This window comes from Haliaeetus albicilla, chromosome 10, assembly GCF_947461875.1.
Source record: "Haliaeetus albicilla chromosome 10, bHalAlb1.1, whole genome shotgun sequence".
In the NCBI taxonomy this organism is placed as follows: Eukaryota; Metazoa; Chordata; class Aves; order Accipitriformes; family Accipitridae; genus Haliaeetus; species Haliaeetus albicilla.
The window spans coordinates 24,083,420-24,103,842 of NC_091492.1; the positions used below are offsets into that span (position 1 = coordinate 24,083,420).

At 62.7% G+C, this 20,423-nt stretch overlaps 3 protein-coding genes across 8 annotated transcripts; all 3 read left to right on the plus strand.

Annotated features, from left to right (window-relative positions):
- The first annotated feature begins 700 nt into the window (after positions 1–700).
- On the plus strand, positions 701–4,452 carry TAGLN2 (transgelin 2). Of its 2 annotated transcripts, XM_069794098.1 has the most exons (5): positions 701–858; positions 3,250–3,447; positions 3,525–3,699; positions 3,777–3,879; positions 3,959–4,452. In XM_069794098.1, the coding sequence occupies exons 2-5, from the start codon at positions 3,268–3,270 to the stop codon at positions 4,098–4,100; spliced, it is 600 nt and encodes a 199-aa protein (XP_069650199.1). In that variant the 5' UTR covers positions 701–858; positions 3,250–3,267; the 3' UTR covers positions 4,101–4,452. The 2 variants fall into 2 exon arrangements, with proteins under 2 accessions (XP_069650199.1, XP_069650200.1); XM_069794099.1 differs by lacking the exon at positions 701–858 and having other exon boundaries at positions 3,230–3,447.
- Positions 4,453–4,793: 341 nt separating this feature from the next.
- Positions 4,794–14,188, plus strand: CFAP45 (cilia and flagella associated protein 45). 3 transcript variants are annotated; one of them, XM_069794039.1, is made up of 12 exons: positions 4,797–4,968; positions 5,065–5,175; positions 8,268–8,404; positions 10,496–10,637; positions 11,280–11,450; positions 11,712–11,890; positions 12,122–12,251; positions 12,560–12,706; positions 12,798–12,911; positions 13,170–13,363; positions 13,589–13,813; positions 14,019–14,188. In XM_069794039.1, the coding sequence occupies exons 1-12, from the start codon at positions 4,966–4,968 to the stop codon at positions 14,116–14,118; spliced, it is 1,653 nt and encodes a 550-aa protein (XP_069650140.1). In that variant the 5' UTR covers positions 4,797–4,965; the 3' UTR covers positions 14,119–14,188. The 3 variants fall into 3 exon arrangements, with proteins under 3 accessions (XP_069650139.1, XP_069650140.1, XP_069650141.1); XM_069794038.1 differs by having other exon boundaries at positions 4,794–5,175; positions 8,277–8,404; XM_069794040.1 differs by having other exon boundaries at positions 4,809–5,175.
- A 130-nt stretch (positions 14,189–14,318) lies between these two features.
- VSIG8 (V-set and immunoglobulin domain containing 8) lies at positions 14,319–20,399 on the plus strand. 3 transcript variants are annotated; one of them, XM_069794068.1, is made up of 7 exons: positions 14,319–16,824; positions 17,228–17,403; positions 17,915–18,116; positions 18,206–18,370; positions 18,622–18,744; positions 18,868–19,021; positions 19,671–20,399. In XM_069794068.1, exons 1-7 carry the CDS (start codon positions 16,776–16,778, stop codon positions 19,840–19,842), a joined length of 1,041 nt encoding a protein of 346 aa, XP_069650169.1. In that variant the 5' UTR covers positions 14,319–16,775; the 3' UTR covers positions 19,843–20,399. The 3 variants fall into 3 exon arrangements, with proteins under 3 accessions (XP_069650169.1, XP_069650167.1, XP_069650168.1); XM_069794066.1 differs by having other exon boundaries at positions 14,319–17,403; XM_069794067.1 differs by having other exon boundaries at positions 14,319–17,403; positions 18,886–19,021.
- Positions 20,400–20,423: the final 24 nt, after the last annotated feature.

Consider the following 20,423-nt stretch of genomic DNA (forward strand, 5'->3'; position numbering starts at 1 on the left):
CACCCGTTCCAGAGGCGGATGGTGGCTTCGGGCTGAGGTTTTGTTTGTTGTTTTGGTCGTGCTTCCCATGGAGACGGGACTTGTGCAAGGGCCATCACCCCTCCCTGTGCTGCCAGGGACACTGTGGGTGCTGGGGAGGCTGTGTTCCTGTGGGCCCTGCAGCCGCCTGAGCTGTCCCCCTGCCACCATGGCCAGGCCCTGGTGGTCCCCGCCACCACAGCAGGGCCCTGGCACCCACCACGTTCCCTTCCACTGCGGTGACTGTATCCCCTGCTACCACAGCTGAGTCCTGTCCCCGTCACAGCCTTTTCCGCCACTGCCACCATGCCGGGCTCCGTCTCCACCTTGGTCATCGCAGCCCCCATATCTCCCTGCCACTACAGCCACCCTCTCCCCACCAAAACCCTGACGTCCCTCGAACGCTATGGCCAGCCCGTCCCTGCCACCATGGCCACCCTGTACTCACCTTGGCTGCCACGGCCACCCTGTCCCCACCACAAGCCCTGTGTCACCCTGCCACCACGGCCACCCTGTCCCCACCAAAACCCCCATGTCCCCCTGCCACCACGGCTGCCTCGTCCCCACACAGCCCCTCTGCCCCCACCACGACCCCATTATGTCCCCCACCACCACGGTCCCCTCCCCGGCCCGGGCCGGAGCCCTCTCCCCGCGGGGCCGCCGGGCGGGGCGGGGCGGGGCTGCTCGGGGTGCGGTGGCGGCGCGGCCCCGGCCCGGCGGACCCGCCCCGGGAGCGGGCGGTACCGGGCCGCCCCCGGCCGCGCTGACATCAGCCGTGAAAAGGGCGCGGGCGGCGGCATCCGCCACTGCCGCACCGGGAGCGCGGGATAGGCGCCGCAGGTAGGGAGGGGCGCGGGCAGCGGGCAGCGCCCGCGGGCACCGGGCGGCAGGTGGGGACGGGGACCCGGGATCGGGATGGGGACCGAGATGGAGATGGGGACTGGGACGGGACCGGCCGGTCTGCCCTAAAATGGCCGGGGCCGCGTTGCCCCGGGGTCCCGGAGCGGGACCGGTCCCCCGGGGTGCCCGCCCCGCCCCGCCGGGGTAACGGCTCCGGGCAGTGCCGGGCGCCGCGCCCGCGGAGCCGCAGGGACACGCGGCCGCGCCCGGGAAGCGGGACCCGGGTGCGGCTTCCGGCCCCGCCGCTCCGGGCGCCCCGGGGGCGCGTCCGGGAGTCCCGGGGCTGCGGTCCCTCGGAGTCGGCGCGGCGACCCCGGCACCCTCCTCGCTGGCCCCCGGGTGGCCGTGTCCCCGCCAGGCTGGGTCCAGTCCCCTCCCCGGTATCGCCCCGGTGCCCCCCCGGTGCCTGCGGGGTCCCCAGGGTGCCCCTGTCCTCCGTACGGTCACCTCCCCGCCGACCCTGGGCTGGCTGCGGGGTCCCCAGGGCGGCTGTGTCGCAGCCGGGCGTCCCCTCCCCGCTGGCCTCGGGGGTCTATGGGGACCCCAGGGTGGCCGTGCCCTGGGTACAGTCCCCTCCCTGCTGGCCCTAGGGTGTCTCGGGGGTCCCCAGGCTGGCCCTGTGCTGGCTGGGGTCCCCTCCCTGCTAACACTGGGAGGGTCTGTGTGGTCCCCAGGGTGGCTTGGTCCCAGCTGGGCTGGTTATAGTGCCCTCCCTGCTGGTCCTCGGAGACCTATGGGGTCCCCAGGCTCCCTCTGGGGACACCCGGGTGGCTGTATCCCAGCTGGGATCCCCTCCACGCTGCCCCCGGGGCTGCGATGGGCTCCCCAGGGTGGCTGTGCCCCGGCCGGGCCGGGTGCAGCCCCCTCCCGCCGTGTCCGTGGGGTCCCCAGCGCGGCGGTGGCGCAGCTGGGCTGGGTCCGGCCCTCCCCTCCGTCTGGGCAAGCCCCAGCTGTGTCGGGAAATCAGCCCTGTCTGCACCAATTTCAGCTCCTCTTTGTTTCCCAACTGGCTTGGCCCCCGGCCGGGCGCTCCCCGCGCTCCGGGGGAGCCGGCTCCCTCCCTGCTGGGGCTGCCCGTGCCCCAGCCCTCGCCCCGAGGAGCCCGACAGCGACCGACGGCTTTGGGGGGACACACGGCTGGCCCGGGGCAGCCTGCGGCCACGGGGTGGCTGCAGTGCTGGGACTTCGGACGGCTGACCTGCTGCTCCCGCCGGCTTCCCTGGGGGCTTGGGGTTGACTTTCCTCCTGTCCCCATGAGCCAGGGTGGCTTATCCCCTGGCTGCTCCTGGTGTCAAGGAGCCCCAAGCCTGAAGCCAAGCATGTGACAGGGTCAAGCCTGAAGCCAGGCATGTGACAGGGTCAAGCTCTGTCCCAAACCGAGTCTGGTCCCCCCAGGTGTGGGCTGGGCTGCCCCAGGCTGGCAGCTGTCACCTGTCACACGTCCCCATCTGGGACATGGGGACACGGGCACCGGGGCTGGCAGGGGCACCCGCACCCCTGAGGGGAGCAGCACATGCTCCTGCTTCTGCGTGCCAGGGTGCCCCCAAACGCCAGGGATGCAGGACTGGGCGTGGGGGGCAATGCACAGCCCGGGCAGCCTGGCATACCCACTGTGTCACTGGAGGGCAGAGGGGCTTCAGACCACCCCAGGGCTTGGAGCACCCCAGCTGCATGGGCAGGGCAGTGCTGGTCCACTCGCATCCCCCTGTGGGCACCTTGCACAACCTCCATCCTTCCTGGCACGGGTGGCACTGGTTCCGGTGCCACCTTGGCAAGGGCAATGCCTGGCCACAGGGCCCGCCAGGTCAGGTCCGGCTCTCCTGCCAGAGCGAGGGCATCGCTGCCGGCAGCCCCAGGCCCCGTGCTCCCGAGCCGGTCCCGGATCTGGCACCCAGCCCAAGCAAATGGGTGAGCTTCACAAACAAGCTTCGACCGGCAGCGAGCACCTGCCAAGTCTCCATGCGCTTGGTGGGGCTGAGCCGCGGGGACAGGGATGCTTGGGGTGGGGGGTCCAGCCCTGGCACTGAGGGGCCATGGTGCTGCACCCCCTGCCCAGGGCCGAATTGCCCCATCACCCTTGGTTGGGCACGGACCCACTGCCCGCTCCTGGCTGGCTGGGCAGGAAGCAGGCAGGGCAGGGCAGAGCCCGGGCAGTGCCTGGCACGGGTGATAAGGCTCCATGCCGGACGTCCAGGCAGCCTGGCTGGCCAGGATGGGGCCCTGCCACTGTCCCCGAGGGGCTCCACCATGCTGTGGGTACAGGGCCGTGCCTGTCTCATGCCGAATGCCCCAGTGCCACCAGAGCCGCTGACAGGGGTCTGGTCTCTGCAGACCCCCCCTGCCGTCAGCATGGCAAACCGGGGACCATCATACGGCCTCAGCCGGGAGGTGCAGCAGAAGATCGACCGGCAATATGACCCCGAGCTAGAGCAGATCCTGGTGCGGTGGATCCTGGCGCAGTGTGGCGGGGACGTCGCGCAGCCAGCACCTGGCAGGGACGGCTTCCAGCAGTGGCTGAAGGACGGCACTGTAAGTACCCCTGGGGCTGGCCAGGGCAGGGGGCTGCCGCACCGTGCCACCTGACCCCCGGGGTCCATCCCATCCAGGTGCTGTGCCGGCTCATCAACAGCCTGCACCCACGGGGCCAGGGGCCAGTGGCCAAGATCCAGGCATCCACCATGGCCTTCAAGCAGATGGAACAGATCTCACAGTTCCTTCAGGCAGCCGAGCGCTATGGCATCGCTGCCACCGATATCTTCCAGACCGTTGACCTCTGGGAAGGTGAGTGGCTGGGTGGGCATGGGGGACAGGGCTGGGGATGGACAGGGACAGGGCTGAGCCTGCCTGGGGCCTTGCAGGGAAGAACATGGCGTGCGTGCAGAGGACCTTGATGAACCTGGGCAGCCTGGCCGTGGCCAAGGGCGACGGGCTCTTTGTGGGAGACCCCAACTGGTTCCCCAAGTAGGTGGTGGGTGCTGGGGGGGGGGGGATGCTGGGCCATGGGGTCTCACGGAGACGCTGACACCCACCGTGCCCACAGGAAGTCGCAGGAGAACCGGCGCGTCTTCTCCGAGGACAAGCTGAAGGAGGGCCAGAGCGTCATCGGGCTGCAGATGGGCACCAACCGGGGTGCCTCACAGGCTGGCATGACCGGCTATGGCATGCCCCGCCAGATCCTCTGAGCGCCTACGCCGCCCCCCGGCTGCCGCCGGCACGGCCCCCCCAGGCCCTGCCTGTGAAGGGTCCCCCGGGGCCAGCCCCCAAACTGCCTTACCCCCCCCCGCCCTTATGGACCAGCCAGCTGTTCCCCAGCCTGGGCGCCCACCCCCCTGCCAGTATTTCCAGGACCAAAGTCTTTTTTTATTATTATTATTTTGCTGGGCACGTGTGAGGGAAGGGGGCTGCCGCACTGCCCCCCCCACCGCTGCACCTGCAACCCCCCAGTGCCTTGGGGGCCGTGGTGCCACCCCAGCTCTGCCACTGTGCTGGGGGGGCAACCCCCCCCCCCCCAATAAATGGCTCCTCTTCTTTCCAGGCCTGGATAGTCATGATGGCGGGAGGGGGGCACACCTGGGCTGGAGTGGGGAGGGTGAGGGGAGACCCCAGGGTGGAGGGGGCTGGGGGGACCCGGGCCCAGGGGTGGTTGAGGGCACCCCAGCCTGGGGGCACAGGGATCCCACTACCTCGCGCCACAGCATGGTGGCAGCCAGGCCACGCGGAGGGGCGGGGCAAGGGCCGAAGGGGCGGAGCTGATGGAGCAGGGCAAGGGCTGAGAGGTGGGGGCGAGAGGGGCGGGACAAGGGCTGGTGGGCGGGGCTGGCTGGCGGGGGCGGGGCAGTGGCTGACTAACCAGCGCCTGAGCACACACACACACCCCCCCCCCCCCGGCTCTCCACCACAGAGCGCGCCCTCCCACCGTCCAGCGCGGCCGTCCGGCCTCAGCCCCGCCCCCGTGCGCGCGCTCGGGAACGCCCCGCCCACGCGGCGGTTGCCGGGGGAGGGGGCGCGTTGCCATGGCGACGGTCAGCGGCTGCCGAGCGGAGCAGGATGGTGAGCGCGGCCCGTGCCGGTGCGCCGGGCCCGGTCCCCCCTCTCCGGGTCTGTCCCCCCCGCCGCAGCCCGTTCACGGCCCTTGTCCCCCCGCAGCCCACCAGCGTCCCCGCACCCCCCGGCCGTGCCCCCAGCCAGCCCCGCAGCCGATACAGGAGGAGGGCCCGGAGCACCGCGGTGGATGAGCTGCTGTTCGGGGAGAGCCGGGTAAGGGGGCCGGGATACCGGGGGGCACCACCGGCTGCCCGACCCCTCTGCACCGGGCAGTGCCACGGAGGGGTGGGTGTGGCCGGGACCTCACCAGGCCAGAGCCGGCCCCATTCCGCCCGGGGCACCGTGGTGCTGGGGTCCTGCCCGGGGTCCTCAGCCCGGCTCGGGCACCCTCCGGGCAGGGAGCGCTCGGTGCCTCAGCCCCTCCCACCTCATCTGCCGGCCCTCATCCCGCCCTGCTCACCCCGGCTCGCTCACCAGAGGCTCTTCTCCACCATGTTGCCTCCACAGTCCCTGTTTTCCAAACCTCCCGGGTGAGGGACGCTGTCGCACCCTTCACCAGCCCTCCCCGGGCCCTGCCACCTCTGCGCTCTTAATGCCTTGCCTGCTGTGGGAGCCCAGTGTTCAATTCCTTCTGGGAGAGCTCAAAATCCACCCCTGCCTCCTGGGAGTGTGCCAAGGCACCAGACCAGACCAGGGACTGCGTGTGCCTCTGTCCTCCTTGATGCGCACTTCTACTTTTCACAGGGTAATTAGTTAATTAGTGAGATAAAGGAGGCTCAGGAGGTTAGACACCCTGGTAAAGGGGAGGAGCTGGCATTACCAGGTTTGTACGTTAGATAGTGGTTATTTCATGTGGGATATAGAGACAGTCCTTGGAGCAGGGGCTGGAAGCTTCCAGAGCAGCTTGTTGCCAACATATTTAGACTTTCATCAGGGAGCTACGAAATCGGTCCCCTTGGAGACGAGGCAGAATTGCAGCAGGTCTCTGACCTCCTGGCCGGATGCCCTGGCCATTGAGAGAGGAGATAAACAGAGAGCAACAGCTCTTTCCTCTCCAGTCTTGTAAGGAAAAGGCTGCCTTCCTCCACGCTCGTCCCTCAGCTGTCCCTGGCTCCTGCAGGAGAGCCCAGGGGAGAGCTGCAGCCGCTGTCACCGAGATGGATGATGGCATTTTCCAGGCAAGGGTGATGCTTTGGATGTCCTCCTCCCACTACTACTTCCCCCACCTCCTTTATCAACTCTCCCAGGTGCTCTCCCCATGGCAGGTTGGGTTTATGGCTGCAGCCGTTGGCTCACCCCACACTTTGCGTCGTCTTTGACACAGATCGAGGTACAAGGGCCAGGCTGGATGCCACTGGAGTTTGGCCCATCTCACGCTTGCCATCTCTTCAGCTGTTAAAACATTGGAGGCATCTCCACTGGGGCTGCAGCAGGCGGCTGGCTACCATGAGGGGACCACGTTGTGTTTGAGGCACTTGTCCCTCCATGGGGGTGTGTGTTTGTGGCTGTAATTTCCTCTCCTGGGTCTTATTGTTTGAAACAAATCTGTCCAAAAAGACTTGCCAAAACCCATTGGCTTTTCAGAGGAGAGGAAGGAAGAGTGTAATGAAGATTGCCTCCGCTCCCAACTGGAGGCTGTATGGATGGTTTGCCTCGTGAGGCAGGAGGTTGGGAACGCTCCCGGCAAGCAACCTGCTCCGAGGCTGCCGGGTCTGTGTGCCTCGGACACCCTACAAGCCGAGGAGCCCCAGGCAGGTTTATGATCTGTTATCTCAGAAGCCTTCAAGGCAGTTAGATAAAAATGTAACGCTCCTATGGGTGATAATTGAATTCCCTGAGATTAATCCAGGTCTAGTCCAAGGAGTTCTGGCTATGGGGACAATGTGCGGGCTGGCTGCAGTGAATAACACTATTGTCTTTGTTTGCACGGGTGTTTTAGTGCCAAACCCTTTAATTCAACAGCTCCCACTGGAGCACCCGGTGGCTGGGAAGCTGCTCTGGTACCTGCCATGCTGGACTGCGGGAGAGCCCGTGGTTTGGGGCCATCAGACCTGTAAAGTGGAAATATTGCAGACCTGTAAAATGGAAATATTGCCAGCAAGTTCCCAGGGAACTGCTCATTGCCCGGCTGGCTGTAGGATTTGTTCCAGCAGTTGCTTAGGATTTTAAAGCTGAACTAGTATATAGAAGTCCAGGGGAAACCACACATCTGTGTGTACCTTAGATTAGCTCTTGTGGTTCCCTGACCTGGGCAAGTATCTCGCTGGGACACATACGCTGTGGTTGGGCTCGGGGAAGTGACCCTGGCCTTGGGAAGTCGAACCTGCCCTGCTGGGCTCGGGTCTCCTGGCCAGGGACCATCCCACTCGGCTGCTGGAGGTTTGCTCTGCAGACCAGTGCCTGCTCTGAAATCCTCCTTCCCGTGGGATTGTCGGCAGCCCGGGGGGGCTTCACCCCGGGCTGGACGAAGAGCCTGTTCCTGCCCATTGGAGACCCTGCGGCCTGATCGGAGCTTCCCGTGGGGCGGCCCCACGAGTGCTCGGGACACCCCTCGGCTTCTGCCGCCCCTCCGGGGGCACCCAGCGCCCACCCTGCCTGGGGAGTGCGGAGCGGGGTCCCCGAGTCACCCCGCAGCCGGGTGACGCTTCACTAGGTGGCAGTCTCGACTCGAGCGAAGGGACCAGCACCGGTCCGGGCTGGACTGGGAGGACCGGTTTCCGCCCAGGGCTGCCTGCCGTTTGGTTGCCCTGCAAGGCCAGACCTCGAGCTGTCCCCGCTTCTCCCTCCCCAGGACCCCCCTGCCAGCTCCTAGCCAGTTTGGGTCAGTCTGGGCTGGTTTCCACCCAGTTTTTCCTGAGGCCGTGGGGCTCAGCAGGACAGAGGTGCCGGTGGCCACGGTGAGGAGTGGGGCAGTGGGCAGCCGCCATCAGCTCAAGGTAGCCGAGATGATGCTTGAGCATTTGTGAGGTCTTGCCCTGAGCAAGCAGCTACCAGCTCATCGTTTACTTCAGATTCGGGTGAGAGACTAACGCCCAGACTTTTATAGTAAAACCAGTGCCATAGGGGTATTTTTGGTTCTCCCCATGTCCTCATCAGGCCTTCGGAGCTGGGGCTGCTGAGGCAAAACACCCTTCTCATGCCCAGACGTCACTGCTCTTGCCAGTGTGAGAGGGTGTTCATCAGAGCTCAGGGGAACCTTGCGGCCTCTCGTGCCCAGAGCACCTCTGTGCCCAGGAGCGGGGGGCAGAGAGCTGTGTGCGGGCCAGTGGCAGGAAAGCCAGAGTAAACATCATCCTTTCTTGCAGAACCTGCAGCAGTCGTGCTCCGGCAGCCCTGTTGTGATCCTTCAGGATGTGCAGACTGCCCCAAAAGCGTCACCCTCTGGCAGGCACAAGCCCAAGACCACCCGTCTCATCACCAAAGACTTCATCCGTGACCTCGTGTAAGTCTGTGCCCGAGTGGCAGCTCTGAGGAGCTTTTGGGGCTCTGCAAGTCTGTCACAGCACTATCTCGGCACATGGACCTTGTCCCACTGTTTGCCAGAACATCTCAGGGTAGGAGGGATGGGCAGCAGCGCCCCGATACACCTGGTTTGGGCAACAATGGAGCCAGTGAGCACTGAGCACGAGCATTTTACAGAGGCACTGAATCATCATAAGAACCAGTAAAAAGCAACATAAAACCTTCTCAGCAGCCAGAAAAGCTCTTTCTGGGCTGAACAGCCACCCAGGGTAGCACCTGCCCCCCAGCACATATCAAACGCTGCCTCCCGTGCCCCGATACCAAAAAGGCCCATGTGAGAAAGACAGTGGAGTGTTGCCCGCAGCCCCTACACACCAGGAGCTGTGTGTTTCTCTACAGGGATGTTTTATAAGCAAGACTGAACTGTAAGAACCCTGGCCCTAATTACTACACCTCATTAAAAGCCTGCAGCACATAGACAAGAATAGGGCCATTATCCCAGCCAGCTCCAATTTAGCCTCATTTTGACCTCCCTAAATATTCCTTGTAGTTGTCGTTCGGTGTGAGGTTCATCTTCTCTTCCTGTTTTGAACTTCTGTGTAATGCTCTTACACCCTGTAAAACGTGACACCCGCCCTGCGGATGGTTCAGGTTTGGGTTTGGGTTTTGTGGAGAGTGAAATGGCATAGAGGCACAGGTGCAGGCTTTTGAGGCTGGTTCAGGCTTTCAAGGCTGGTACCAGGTTTTATACTTTCACATTCTTATTTGACCCTGCTGCTGAAGCTGAAGGCCAATTTGCAGATGTGTCGCACGGCCACAGCTCCAGCTGAAGCTAAGGGAAATTGTGCTGGTTTAATTCCTGAAAATGAGGCCCTAGACATCCCAGGCTGGTCACCCAAACACTGGGACGACTAAAGCAGTGGCCACTGTATCATTACATTTATTAGTGCCGTTGTGACCATTAGCCATTCTTTAAAGCGTCCTGGAATCCAATGCTGTGATGCAGCTCTCGAATGATCATTATGCAGGTATCTGTTCATATTCACAAGGGTGGATGAAAGGTGACACACAATAATAATGAGTAAATTCTTAGTCCTGAACATCTTCAAAGTGCTCTATGCATTTGGTTAATATACGCTCCTACACCACACGCGTCACCATGGTATCTGAGTAATACAAAGAGTAATTAACTCCTTACAACTCCCCTGGAAAACAGACCTATATTATTATCCACATTTTTACAAGTGGGGAAATGGGGGCACCAAGAGCTTCAGTGATTTCCTCTAAACCACAGCATGAGTCACGGGCAGAGTTTGTGGCTCTGCAGTGTCCTGCAGAGCCAGGGTGATGGCTGGAGGGACACCTGCCAGCACTGGGAGGGGAGAGGGTGCTCTGTGTTTGGGCAGCACGGCGTTTCCTCATCTCGTGCCAGGTGGATTCCCAGGACAGCAGAGCCAAAGCTGAACTATGCTGTGCAGATCTGGAGTCTGAGCAGGCTGAGTGTCATTAAACAGAGTGAAAAGGCAGCTTCTGCTCCCCAAAATCTGGCTGCACAGAACAGAGGTTTCCATCTGGCACGCAGGAGCAGTGACAGTCAGTCTGGGGGACAAGGCTGAGCAGCTTGTCCCGCTGGAAAAGGGGTGAGGGCAGTGGTCAAAATTTTCCCAAAAGAGAGCTGGGAGAGCCAAGTTGGACTGAAATACTTTCAGCATTTTTTTATTGGGGCTGACTAGGCCCATGCTGAAAGTTCTGGGGTTTTCTCAGGAGGCCCCTGGCCACCCCGCTGAGCATCCTGTCCCCCATGCATCACAGTGTGGTGCTGCTTTCACTGCACTTTCTGTTTCTTCCTCCCCCTGACCGGGAGAGTCGGGTCCCCACAGCTCAGGCACTTCCTGCATTGCTCTTGGGTGACTCCTGGTCGCAGAGCGGCTCCTGCTGCCCCTGGTGTGGGGAGCCCAGGCAGGTCCTACAGCCAGGCAGGGAGATCAGCGGGGCAGGGAATGGAGGGAGCCGTCGGAGGCTCCATGCCACTGACTGCTACCTCTCTGTGCCCTGCTCCTGGTACCACCAGCATCCCTGCAGAGAACCCAGCAGCATCCCTCATTATCGGTCAGGAGGATTTCCAGCGCATTAAAGAAGCAGCTAGAGTCCTGACCAAGGAGGAGCGTGAAGCCAAGCTGACAGCCCTCAAAGCGGAGAAGGAAGCCATTCTCGTAGGCATTTGCCCCCCTGCCCCTTCTTTCCTTGCTTGCTGACAGGTCTCGGGCTGCAGGTGGAGGTGGATGCACCCAGGTAGAGCCAACCTTGTGGGTCAGAGACGTGCCAGCTGTGGCTGTCCCCAGAGCTCTGCTCAGGGGCCACCACCTTCATCCCCCTTTCACCCACATTTTTGTGTGCCCATGGCTACCAGGGCAGCGTGCAGGGGAGGCAGCATGGCAGTGTGTCTTGGGTCTCCTCTGATCCCCAGCCCAGGAGGGGCTGTGAAGGATCCCTGGGTTTGCCCGGTCCATGGGTGGGGAAGGAGTCCCACGCTGATTGCATCCAGCATTCCCACACTGGTTGCTCCCCCAGCCTGTGGTGACCTCAGAGTCTGTGACAAAGCCTCTTGTGCTGCATTTCTGCCACCCTGCAAAGGGAGTGGGGTGTCTTAATACAAGTGTGGGAAGGGGCTACCCAGCCCCTGTGCCAGTGCTGGAGGAGCCTGCCATGCCCCTCAGCTCCATGCCGGGGATGTGGTGTGGTGAAGCATGCCCCTTGTGAGCCAGGCTGCCCCACAGCACCCTTGGACAGGCTCAGCCTCACAGGGCTGCCCCAGGAGCGCATTTGGCTTTTGGCAGCCCTGCCTGTCCCCTCAGGAGGCAGTGAGTGAGCGCAAGAGTGCAGCGAAGCAAAAGGCCATCCTGCAGCAGCAGACGGGGAAGCTGAGCGAGCTGGAGGAGGAGGCGCGGGAGCGGGCCCAGTACCTCCTGCAGCGGGCGAGCAGGATGCGCATGGAGCAGGAAGACGAGATCAAGGAGTTCAGCGAGGTAGGGCCAGGGGCTCCCCAGCATCACCCAGCACCACAGGGCCTTCTGCCAGCATTAAGACCTGCCTGAGCTGCCTGCTCGGACAGGCTGCTGAGAGCCCCCATGAGCTTCACCTAGGTGCTCTAGACCTCAACCCTGCTCTACTTGTTGCTACCCAGGGTCTTCCTCTCCTTCCCTTTTCCACCTCCTCATCTGTGTGTCTGTCCCTGCTGCCACTGCCAAGTCTGACTCGGAGACCAGGGAGACCTGTTGTCCCCACAGCTGATCCTTGGTGCCAAATGCCACATGATCCGTGACATGCAGATCCTTGAGAAGCAGCTCATCGCAAAAGAGCTGGAGGAAGAAGAGAAGCGCCTGGCCAAGATGATGGAGGTGGAGAGGAAAAAGGCTGACGAGATGCAGGAGGAACTGGAGGGCAGGAGGAAGCAGGAGTTGATCAGGTTTGCAAGTGTCCCTCTTCCCTGCAGAGGCATCCTTCCTCTTCCCAGGTCTTGTGTGAGAGCTGGGGTAACCTCCAGCTGCCAGCTTCGCACCACAGCACACCTCCCAGTCACTGCAGCTGGACCAGGCAGCATGACACAGCAGACACACCACCTGATGTGCATGCCGGCATTTCTGCTTTTGGGAGTGGGACAGAGCCAGAGGGAACCCTTCCACTCTCTTCTTTCCAGAGGGAGGCAGGAGCTTGTAAAGCAGATGGAGCAGAATGCGGAGGAGCGGGCTCTGAGAGCTGAGCAACGGGACCAGGAGGCACAGGAGCTGCTGGAGTACCTGGAGCAGCTGAAGATGGAGGACCTGAAGGTGTGAATGGTGCCCCACTGGGGAGCAGGGGGGAATGGAGCTAGATTTTCACCTTGTTGGAAGGTTGGAAGGGTGACCCAGTGCTGAGTAAGTCGGACTTGGTGTGTAGAGTCAACAGCCATCAGAATTAAAGCTCTGGTCTCTTGGGGAAGTTGAGGCATCCTCAGAAAGTAACCCAAGCTGCTAAGCCCTCCCTTGCTGCGAGTGTGCCGCTGGGCCCTCAGGAAGGCACACAGGGAGGAGCGGAGGGAGCACTTTGTTCTGTGGTGCTTGCCCTGTCACCCTCGGACCCCCTGCACCGTTTTCAGGACTTGGAACGGAGACAGGAGCAACAGAAGAAAGTCCAGGCTGAGATTAAACACATCAATGATGAGAACCAGAGGTGCAAGGAGGAGCAGCGGGAGCAGGAGAGAATGGCAGATGAACAGGTGCTCGAGTACCAGAGGCAGAAAATGGTAATAGGACTGAGCATGTGTGGCAATGGCATAGGTTCAGCAGGCAGCAGAGGTGCTGCAGGAAGCTGCCACAAGGCTCTGTCCCACACAGGAGCGTGAGGCTGAGTTCGAAGCTGAGCAGGAGAGAATCCGTCGGGAGAAGGAGAAGGAGATGGCACGCTTGAGAGCCATGCAAGAGAGGGCCCGGGACCACCAGGCAGAGCAGGTGAGTGGCTTGCTCCTGTGCTGGCTCACTCGCCACCTTCCTCATCACCACCCCAGCAAAGTGGAAGCTCCCCTGGATGTGGTGGGTCTACTGGGGCATTGCAGGTCTGGACCAGCACCTGGGGCAAGGTGATGTCCTGGAGCAGAGCTGGCCGTGGTGCTGGGAGAGATGCAAAACCATGGTCAAGTGCTTCCATACCTCCCGCCAAGGGAAGCCCTCCATGACCCCTCCAGCGTTGCCACTGTCCCCCTTTGTCAGGACGCGCTGAGGGCCAAGCGCAGCCAAGAGGCTGCTGAGCGAGAGTGGCGGCGCAAGGAGAAGGAGGCGGTGCAGAGGAAGGCCGAGATGGAGCAGATGCTGAAGAGGAGCCGCCTGGAGCAGATTGCCCAGCGGGAGCACAGCATGGCCGTGCAAGTGCAGCAGGACCGCCATGAATTTGAGAGGATTCTCAGGTGAGAGGGACAGTACTAGGAGCTCACTGGTGAGATGGCTGGCCCCTGCCTTGTGAAATGGGGCTGAGAGATGGGTGACACAGTGGCTGGGGGGCTGCCGTGGGGGCTCCCAGGTCAAGTCAGCAAAGCTGGTGGCTCTGGTGCTGGCCAAGGCCCTGTGGGCAGGTTATCAGCACCTGCAGGGGCTGGAGCAGGGCCTCTCATCTGCCCCGAGCTCTCCTGCAGGGCCCAGCAGGAGCAGATGGAGAAGGAGAAAGCAGAGGAAGCGCGGAAGGCAGGTCTGCAGCTCGCCCATGCTAATGACGTCAGGCGCCAGATGCGGGAGCGTCAGCAGCAGCTGGCGCAGGAGCGGGTCGCCGCCTTTAAGGAGTGCCAGCGGCTGGAGGAGGAGGCCCGCCAGCGCAGCCAGCGCATTGCCCAGCTCAAGCAGCAGAAGATGCAGGAGCTCAGGTGATGTGTTGCCAGTCGCCACTTACTTGCCTGGTTCCCTGCATGTCCCTAAGTCCTCCCAGGCTTCCCACCATCTCCTGACCCCTGGGCCACTTCACAGGTTCTTCTGCATACTCACCAAACAGGATCTGCTCCATCTCTCCCATGGTCCTAAATCTTGGCTCCAGTGTAGTACAGCGTGCCTGATGATTTCTTTCCTCTGCAGATCCTCCGGCATCCCTGAGAAGTACTGCGCCCAAGTGGAGCGGAGGGCTCTGAGCCAAGCAAGCACAGCCCCTGGCCAGGCTCAGCCCCATGAAGAGTGAAGCTCCAGTTCCCCAGCGACTTAGAGGTTTCCATTAGGCTGAGTTTTCAATGAACAGAGATGTTTATGGAGCAGACAGTGTCTTTCATCCTTCTCTCGCTTTGGATTTATGGGCTGGGAGCTGCTCCTGGGGTTTGAGTAGCCCAAAGGCTCATTGTCCAACCTGCCCCACTCCCGGGACCAAGGTCACCCCTTGCCCATCTCCCCACATCCACTGGGCGAAAGCTGTCAGAGGTGGCCCGTGTCCTTGGAGGAGCCAGGAGCATCCCCAGGCCCTTGGCAGGGCTCAGTGTCACCACCAAAGCAGTGTGGGTGTTCCCAGCCCATGCAGGGTAGCTCAGGTAGAGTCTCCATGAGCCAGACAGGCTCTTCATGCACACAGCCCTGGCCCTGGCTGCCCACAGCTGCATCAGCCCTGGCAGTGCCACCTTCTCACCAATGTGTCACCTCCAGGCCCTGTGGCCTTCTGCAGGGGCAAAGCAAAGAGACCGGAGCATGATGCAAACATTTAAAATCCATTTGGATAGGGACTGGCAGCTTCAGAGAGCCAGGATCCCATAGGAGTGGCTCTGATTAATTGTCAGAGCAGCTGAAAAATAAGGAGAGCTGGCACAGGTGAGACTGCCCAGGGCACGGGGACAGTTCAGGACTCTGCTGTGAGCCTGAGCCTCCTCCAGGCTGGGTAAATAGGAAGGACAAAATGCCGTAGCCTCTTGTTATCTGTCCCTTCTCCAGCTGCTGTGTGTCCCTGTGGTGTGACATCCCTTCTGGGGCATGGGCTGAAATGCATTACTGGCTCTGCAGGGCATCTGCTGCCTCAGACCTAACCCCGAGCAAGCCCCTGCAGCCACCAAGTTCTCTGGGACCCTTGGGGCTTTGACACCGAAGCCCAGCCCACAAAACATCTGCAGTGGTCTGTGCTAGGCTCAGCTGTCCATCCCTGGTCCCCAGCAGCCACATGCCGGTCGTGTCACTCTCGGTCACTGCCTCGGCCAGGCAGTCACAGCCTTGTTCTAGGCCAGGCTTAGCCCAGAGGGTTTCAAAGCCACCGCGCCAGCCACGCCGAGGGGGCTATGACCACCGGCGGGCGGCCAGCTGGGGTGGAGCAGCTTCCCCACCCTTCCTGCACGAGCAGGGCTCCCTATGCCGAGGAATGCAGGAGTCACTGGCTGGGGAGCCAACGCCGCGCCGGCAAGGAGCCCCGAGCCACGGTGAGCCACGGGCCCGTCACGGCGGGAACGGCCACGTGGGAACAGCCCCGGCAGGCGGCACCCCTCGCCGCGTCGGTGCTGCCCTGGGGCCAGGCCACGCACAGGGGCCCTGAAATCACAGACGTGGCAAAGCACGTGCTGGGTTCAACCCCAATTCCCAGCACAGGGCCGGTAAGGGTTAACTGGCAGCGGTGAGCTCAGCTTGGGGCCAGTAAATGGAGCAACTCTTGGCCTCAGGGAGTGTTTGGGACTGGCTGGGTGGTGCTGCCGAGCCAGCTGGGGCAGTCATGGTGTGGAAAGTACCAGCATCGCTGAGCTGTGCCGCGGGGCAGTGCACAGGTGAGCTGGACATGGGGCCTGACCCTGGCCACAGCACCAGAGCAGCCCAGCGTGGGGGCTCAGCCCCGCCAACGGACATGGGCATGGAGAATGCCCAAGGCTGGGGCTTGCCACAGGGCTGAGCATCCCCTGTGTGGCTCCCAAGACCTGCTGCAGAGCGTCCCTGTCCCAACTCCTCTATCTGTTGCCAAGCATCCCTGTCCCAGCTCCTCCATCCGCTGCTGAGCATCCCTGTCCCAACTCCTGCCCTCAGATCCCAGCAGGTTTCGGCCCCTCTCTTCCTCCCCTCCAGCTGTCCCAGTCTTCTCCAGCCACACTGCTTGTCTCCTCCGCTGTGCTGAGCATGACCCAGGGTGTGCTGCCCCTGTTGCTGCCGTGCCACAGTCCCCATGCAGCAAGCCATGGCCTGGAGCACGAGCCAGGTCTCTGCACTGAATTTCAGCAGTGCCACCAGCACCAGCGTGAGCTTGGTGGGTGCCATGATCCCCACATGGCTGCATCTCCATGCCCGCTTGCTGAGGGGGCAGGACCAGAGGAGGGATCTGCAGAAGCTTAAGCTCATGGTCAAACCACACCTTTAAGCTCTTCCAATTGCCCTGAGTCCTGCCCCAAGACCAAAATCCTTTCGGGACCTGCATGGGGCCAAGTTGGCACTTCCATGCAGCCACAGTGCTCAGCCATGTTCCTGCAGGGTCCCAGGCAGCCTTTTCCCACCAGCCACACTCATCCCACCAGTGCCCACATCAGGGTACCAGCCACTGGTCACCATGGGGTCCACAGCCCCCCTGATCCCTGCTCTGCTGCTCCGGGTGCCCCAAGGGTGTGCTGGTGCCTCCTGCCCATGGTGCCTGCAGTGACCCCCCAGCCCAGGTCCGGCTGGATGGGAGGCCATACCATGGCGATGCTTAATTACCAGGTAGGGAGTGGAGCAGGGCGGCATCGCTCACGCACAGCTTGGAGCCACTCAGTCATCCCAAAGGCATCCGCCCCACAGGGAGGAGCACCCCGGCCCAGCATGTAAAAGCAGCCCCGCACGGCCGGCTGCCTTGTCGCCTCGGAGCCTCCTCTGCTCCTGCTCCTCCTCACCACCCGGCACGGCTGCAGCGTCATGGCAGGGCACGGCGCCAGCCTGCTCCTGCTCCTGGGTCTCATGCCAGGTAGGCACTGATGGATCCCTGCACTTGGACCTGCTCCTGCAGCAATGCCGCCGAAGATGGAGGGGTCCCTGCCCAGCCTTGGGGAACCCCAGGGTGCTGGATACGTCCCTGGTTCTGCCCTGACACGCACCTGTCTTGGCCAGAGCCAGGCAGGTGGCATTGAGCACGCCAAGTCCCTTTGTCCCCGATGCAGCTTCACAGGACCCAGATGGTGCCAGCCCTGATGGGTACTCAACCCCACCAGGACACCCAATCCCTGCAGGTGCCTGGCCTTGGGAGATGGCTTCCTGCCCCATTCCTGCTCCCTGCAGGTTGGGGTGCTGCCAGGTGTGGGGTTGGGGTGCATTGTGGCACAGGTTTGGGGTGTTCCCAGCTGGTGCGATGGGTGCCGTTCTCTCCCCAGCTCTCCTCCTGGCTGTCAGGATCAACAGCAAGGGCCGGGAAGTGCTGTACCTGGCCAAGGGTGACTCGGTGAAGCTGGGCTGCCCCTATGTCCTCGAGCCTGAAGACAACGGTCCCCAGGGTGTGGGCATCGAGTGGATCCAGATCACGCCCGAGCGGCCCGGACCGGAGAATGTGGTGAGTGTCACTTGCCCCAGCAGCTGCCATCCCACCATGCAGGCAGGGCAGGCAGGGCTGGGATGGACCAGATGGAGCCCAGCCAACCAGGCAAGGACAGGCAGGACAGGCAAGGTCTGGCAGGGCAGGGAAGGACCGGGCAGGGAAGGACCAGGCAGGGCAGGGAAGAACCAGGCACAGCAGGCAGGGCTTGGAAGGACCAGACAAAGCCCAGCAAAGCAGACAGGACAGACGAGGTCTGGCAGGGCAGGGAAGGACCAGGCAGGACAGGCAGAGCAGGGAAGGACCAGGCGGGACAGGCAGAGCCAGGCAGAGTCTGGGATTGCTGGTCTGGGAAGGACCAAGCAGGGTAGGGAAGGGCCAGGCAGGGTCTGGCAGGGCAGGGAAGGAATAGGCAGGGGCAGGCAAGGGCAGGCAGGCGCCGGGCAGTGCATTTCCTTCCCCAGCTGGCAGCCCCAGGTCCCCCGACCTGGACCAGCCCTGCCCAGTCTCCCTGCTTGCCCCCCCCCAGTTCCTGTCCTACCACGATCACCACGTCAACTACGGCAGTGGCTCAGGGCTGCAGGACCGGGTAGCCTTCGTGCAGAACGACCCCAGCCAGTACGACGCCTCCATCCGCCTGGCCGACCTGCAGGTCTCCGACACTGGCACCTACCAGTGCCGGGTGAAGAAAAATACTGTGGCCGTGCACGAGGTCATCGTCACTGTGCAAGGTGAGCTCCCCCCTGCCCCATGCCCCCCTCCCGGGTGCTCCAGCTAGCCCCCAGTGGCCCTGGCGGTGACAGTGTCCCTCTCCCTGCAGAGAAGCCAGCCACCCCACAGTGCTGGACCGAGGGGGAGGTGATAGAGGGGAGCAGCATCCTGCTGCGGTGCTACAGCCGGGGAGGCACCTCCCCGCTTGCCTACCAGTGGGCCAAGCTGGCTGATGGCTACGGCGGGGGACGCCTGCCCTCTGGCACCATCCAAGGTGGGTTCTGGCGGGGCTGTGCCCACCCAGGGCGCTTCCCCGGGGGACTCTGCTGGGTGCGGGGGATACTCATGGGTGGGGTGTCCCTGTCTGTGAGTGCATGTGTTGGTGGGTGCCCAGGGCTGTGTGCACCGAGATACATGGGTGTCTGTGTGTGCCTGTGTTCATGGATGTCCCTGTCTGTATGTGCCTTGACCCTGTGCACCCGTGTCCGACGGTGGGGCTGACGGGGCTGTCTCTCCCCACTGCAGGACGTGCTCCTGGCGACCTATTAATCCGTAGCCTGTCGGAGGTGCACGCTGGCATCTACCAGTGCCGCGTCACCAACCGCGTGGGCTACTCTGTGTGCCAGCTCAACCTCAGTCTTGTGCCAAGTAAGTGCCACCATGGGCAGGACAGTGCTGGCAGGGTGCTGCCAGGGGCTGGCTCTGAGTGCCAGCGTGCCACCTGGGGCATGGTGACCAGTGGGCAGCCGGTGGGGAGGCCGGCGGTGACAGGCTGTGCTCCTGCGGCAGGAGGAAGGCAGGCGGGCATCATCGTGGGCTCTATCCTGGGGTCCCTCCTGCTCCTCAGCCTGCTTGGGCTCCTCATCTGGGCGCTGATCTGCCGCTACCGCCGGAAGGAGTGCCAGCGAGCCTGCAGCGACTGCAGGTGAGGGGCATGGGATGGGTACGGGGCCAGTGGGCACCAGTGGGTGCCACTGGGCACTGGCGGGCATCACTGGGTATTTATTGCAGGGGACTGGTGGGCACCACTGGGTACCACTAGGGGCTGATGGGCACCGGTGGGTGTCACTGGGCGCTGACAGACATCACTGGGCATTACTGGGGACTGATGGGCACCCACAGGCACTGCTGGGTACCACTGGGACCCGACGGGCACCCATGGGCACTGCTGGGTGTCACGAGGCACTGATGGCCACCATGGATCACCTATGGGTACCACCAAACAATGATGGGGACTAACAAGCACTGATGGGCACCAATGGGTGGCACTGGGTGCTGATAGGTACCACTGGGAACTGCCAGGTACCAATGGATCCCAGTGAGCACTGGTGGGTGCCATCAGGTAGGTACTAATGTGTGCCAGAGGGCACCAATGAGCTGATGAGTGCCACCAGGCACTGGCTGGCAATGATAGAAACCAATGGGGTGCCAATGGGTGCCACTGGGCACTGCCAGGCACTGCTGAGCATCCGTGAGCACCAAGGGGTGCCACCAGTCACTGATGGGTGCTGATGGGTGCCACTGGGCACCACTGAGCACTGACAGGTGCCACTGGGGCTTCCCTCTGCCCACAGGAGCAGCACAGGTGGCACCATGACCCGCACCTGCAATGTCTGTGCCCACCACAGCTACTCACCCCACGGCATCAGCTACATGCAGTGCCAGCACAGCGACGGCGACGAGCGGGCAGCTGCCCTCATGTGCAACGAGGGCATCCGGCACCAGGTCGCCTGCCCAGCACTGTAACCCCCCACTGGCCCCATGCCCACCCCCGATTCGGCTCCACAGGGGGAGTGACCGCAAGCCCAGAGCCGGCAGCACCGCCGGGATCCGGTGCCAAGCGGTGCAGGGCTGTGCTGCCAGGGCTCGCCGTGCAAATTGAAGTCAGGAATCCAGTTCCTTCCTCCCCCCCGAAACAGCCCCGGGCTTCCAGCAAACTTCGTTTTGGTTCATCAATCTGTTTTGTTGGTTTTCTTTTTTTTTTTGGCCTCTTTTTTGTATGTCCCCCCCAGCCACAGCCCGGCTCTCGGGGCGGCTCCCGGCCCCGCTCCTGGAGGCATCCCTCGCTAGTGCAGCAATATTTATTTCTCTCCAGCCTGTCCCCTCGGCGTCGAGCAGGGACGTGGCAGCCCCGAATTGCCCAAACTGGCTGCCGGGCAGCCTCCCGCCTCTGGCCCGGCGCCACCGGCGCCCCTGCATTGACTTTAGCAATTGGGTGTTATTCAAGACGAGATGCCATTGGCACCAGGATTTGCAGTTTGGAACAAGAAAAAAATGAAAAGAAATAAACTAAAGTGAATTCAGCGCTGTCCTGTTGCGTCTCACCC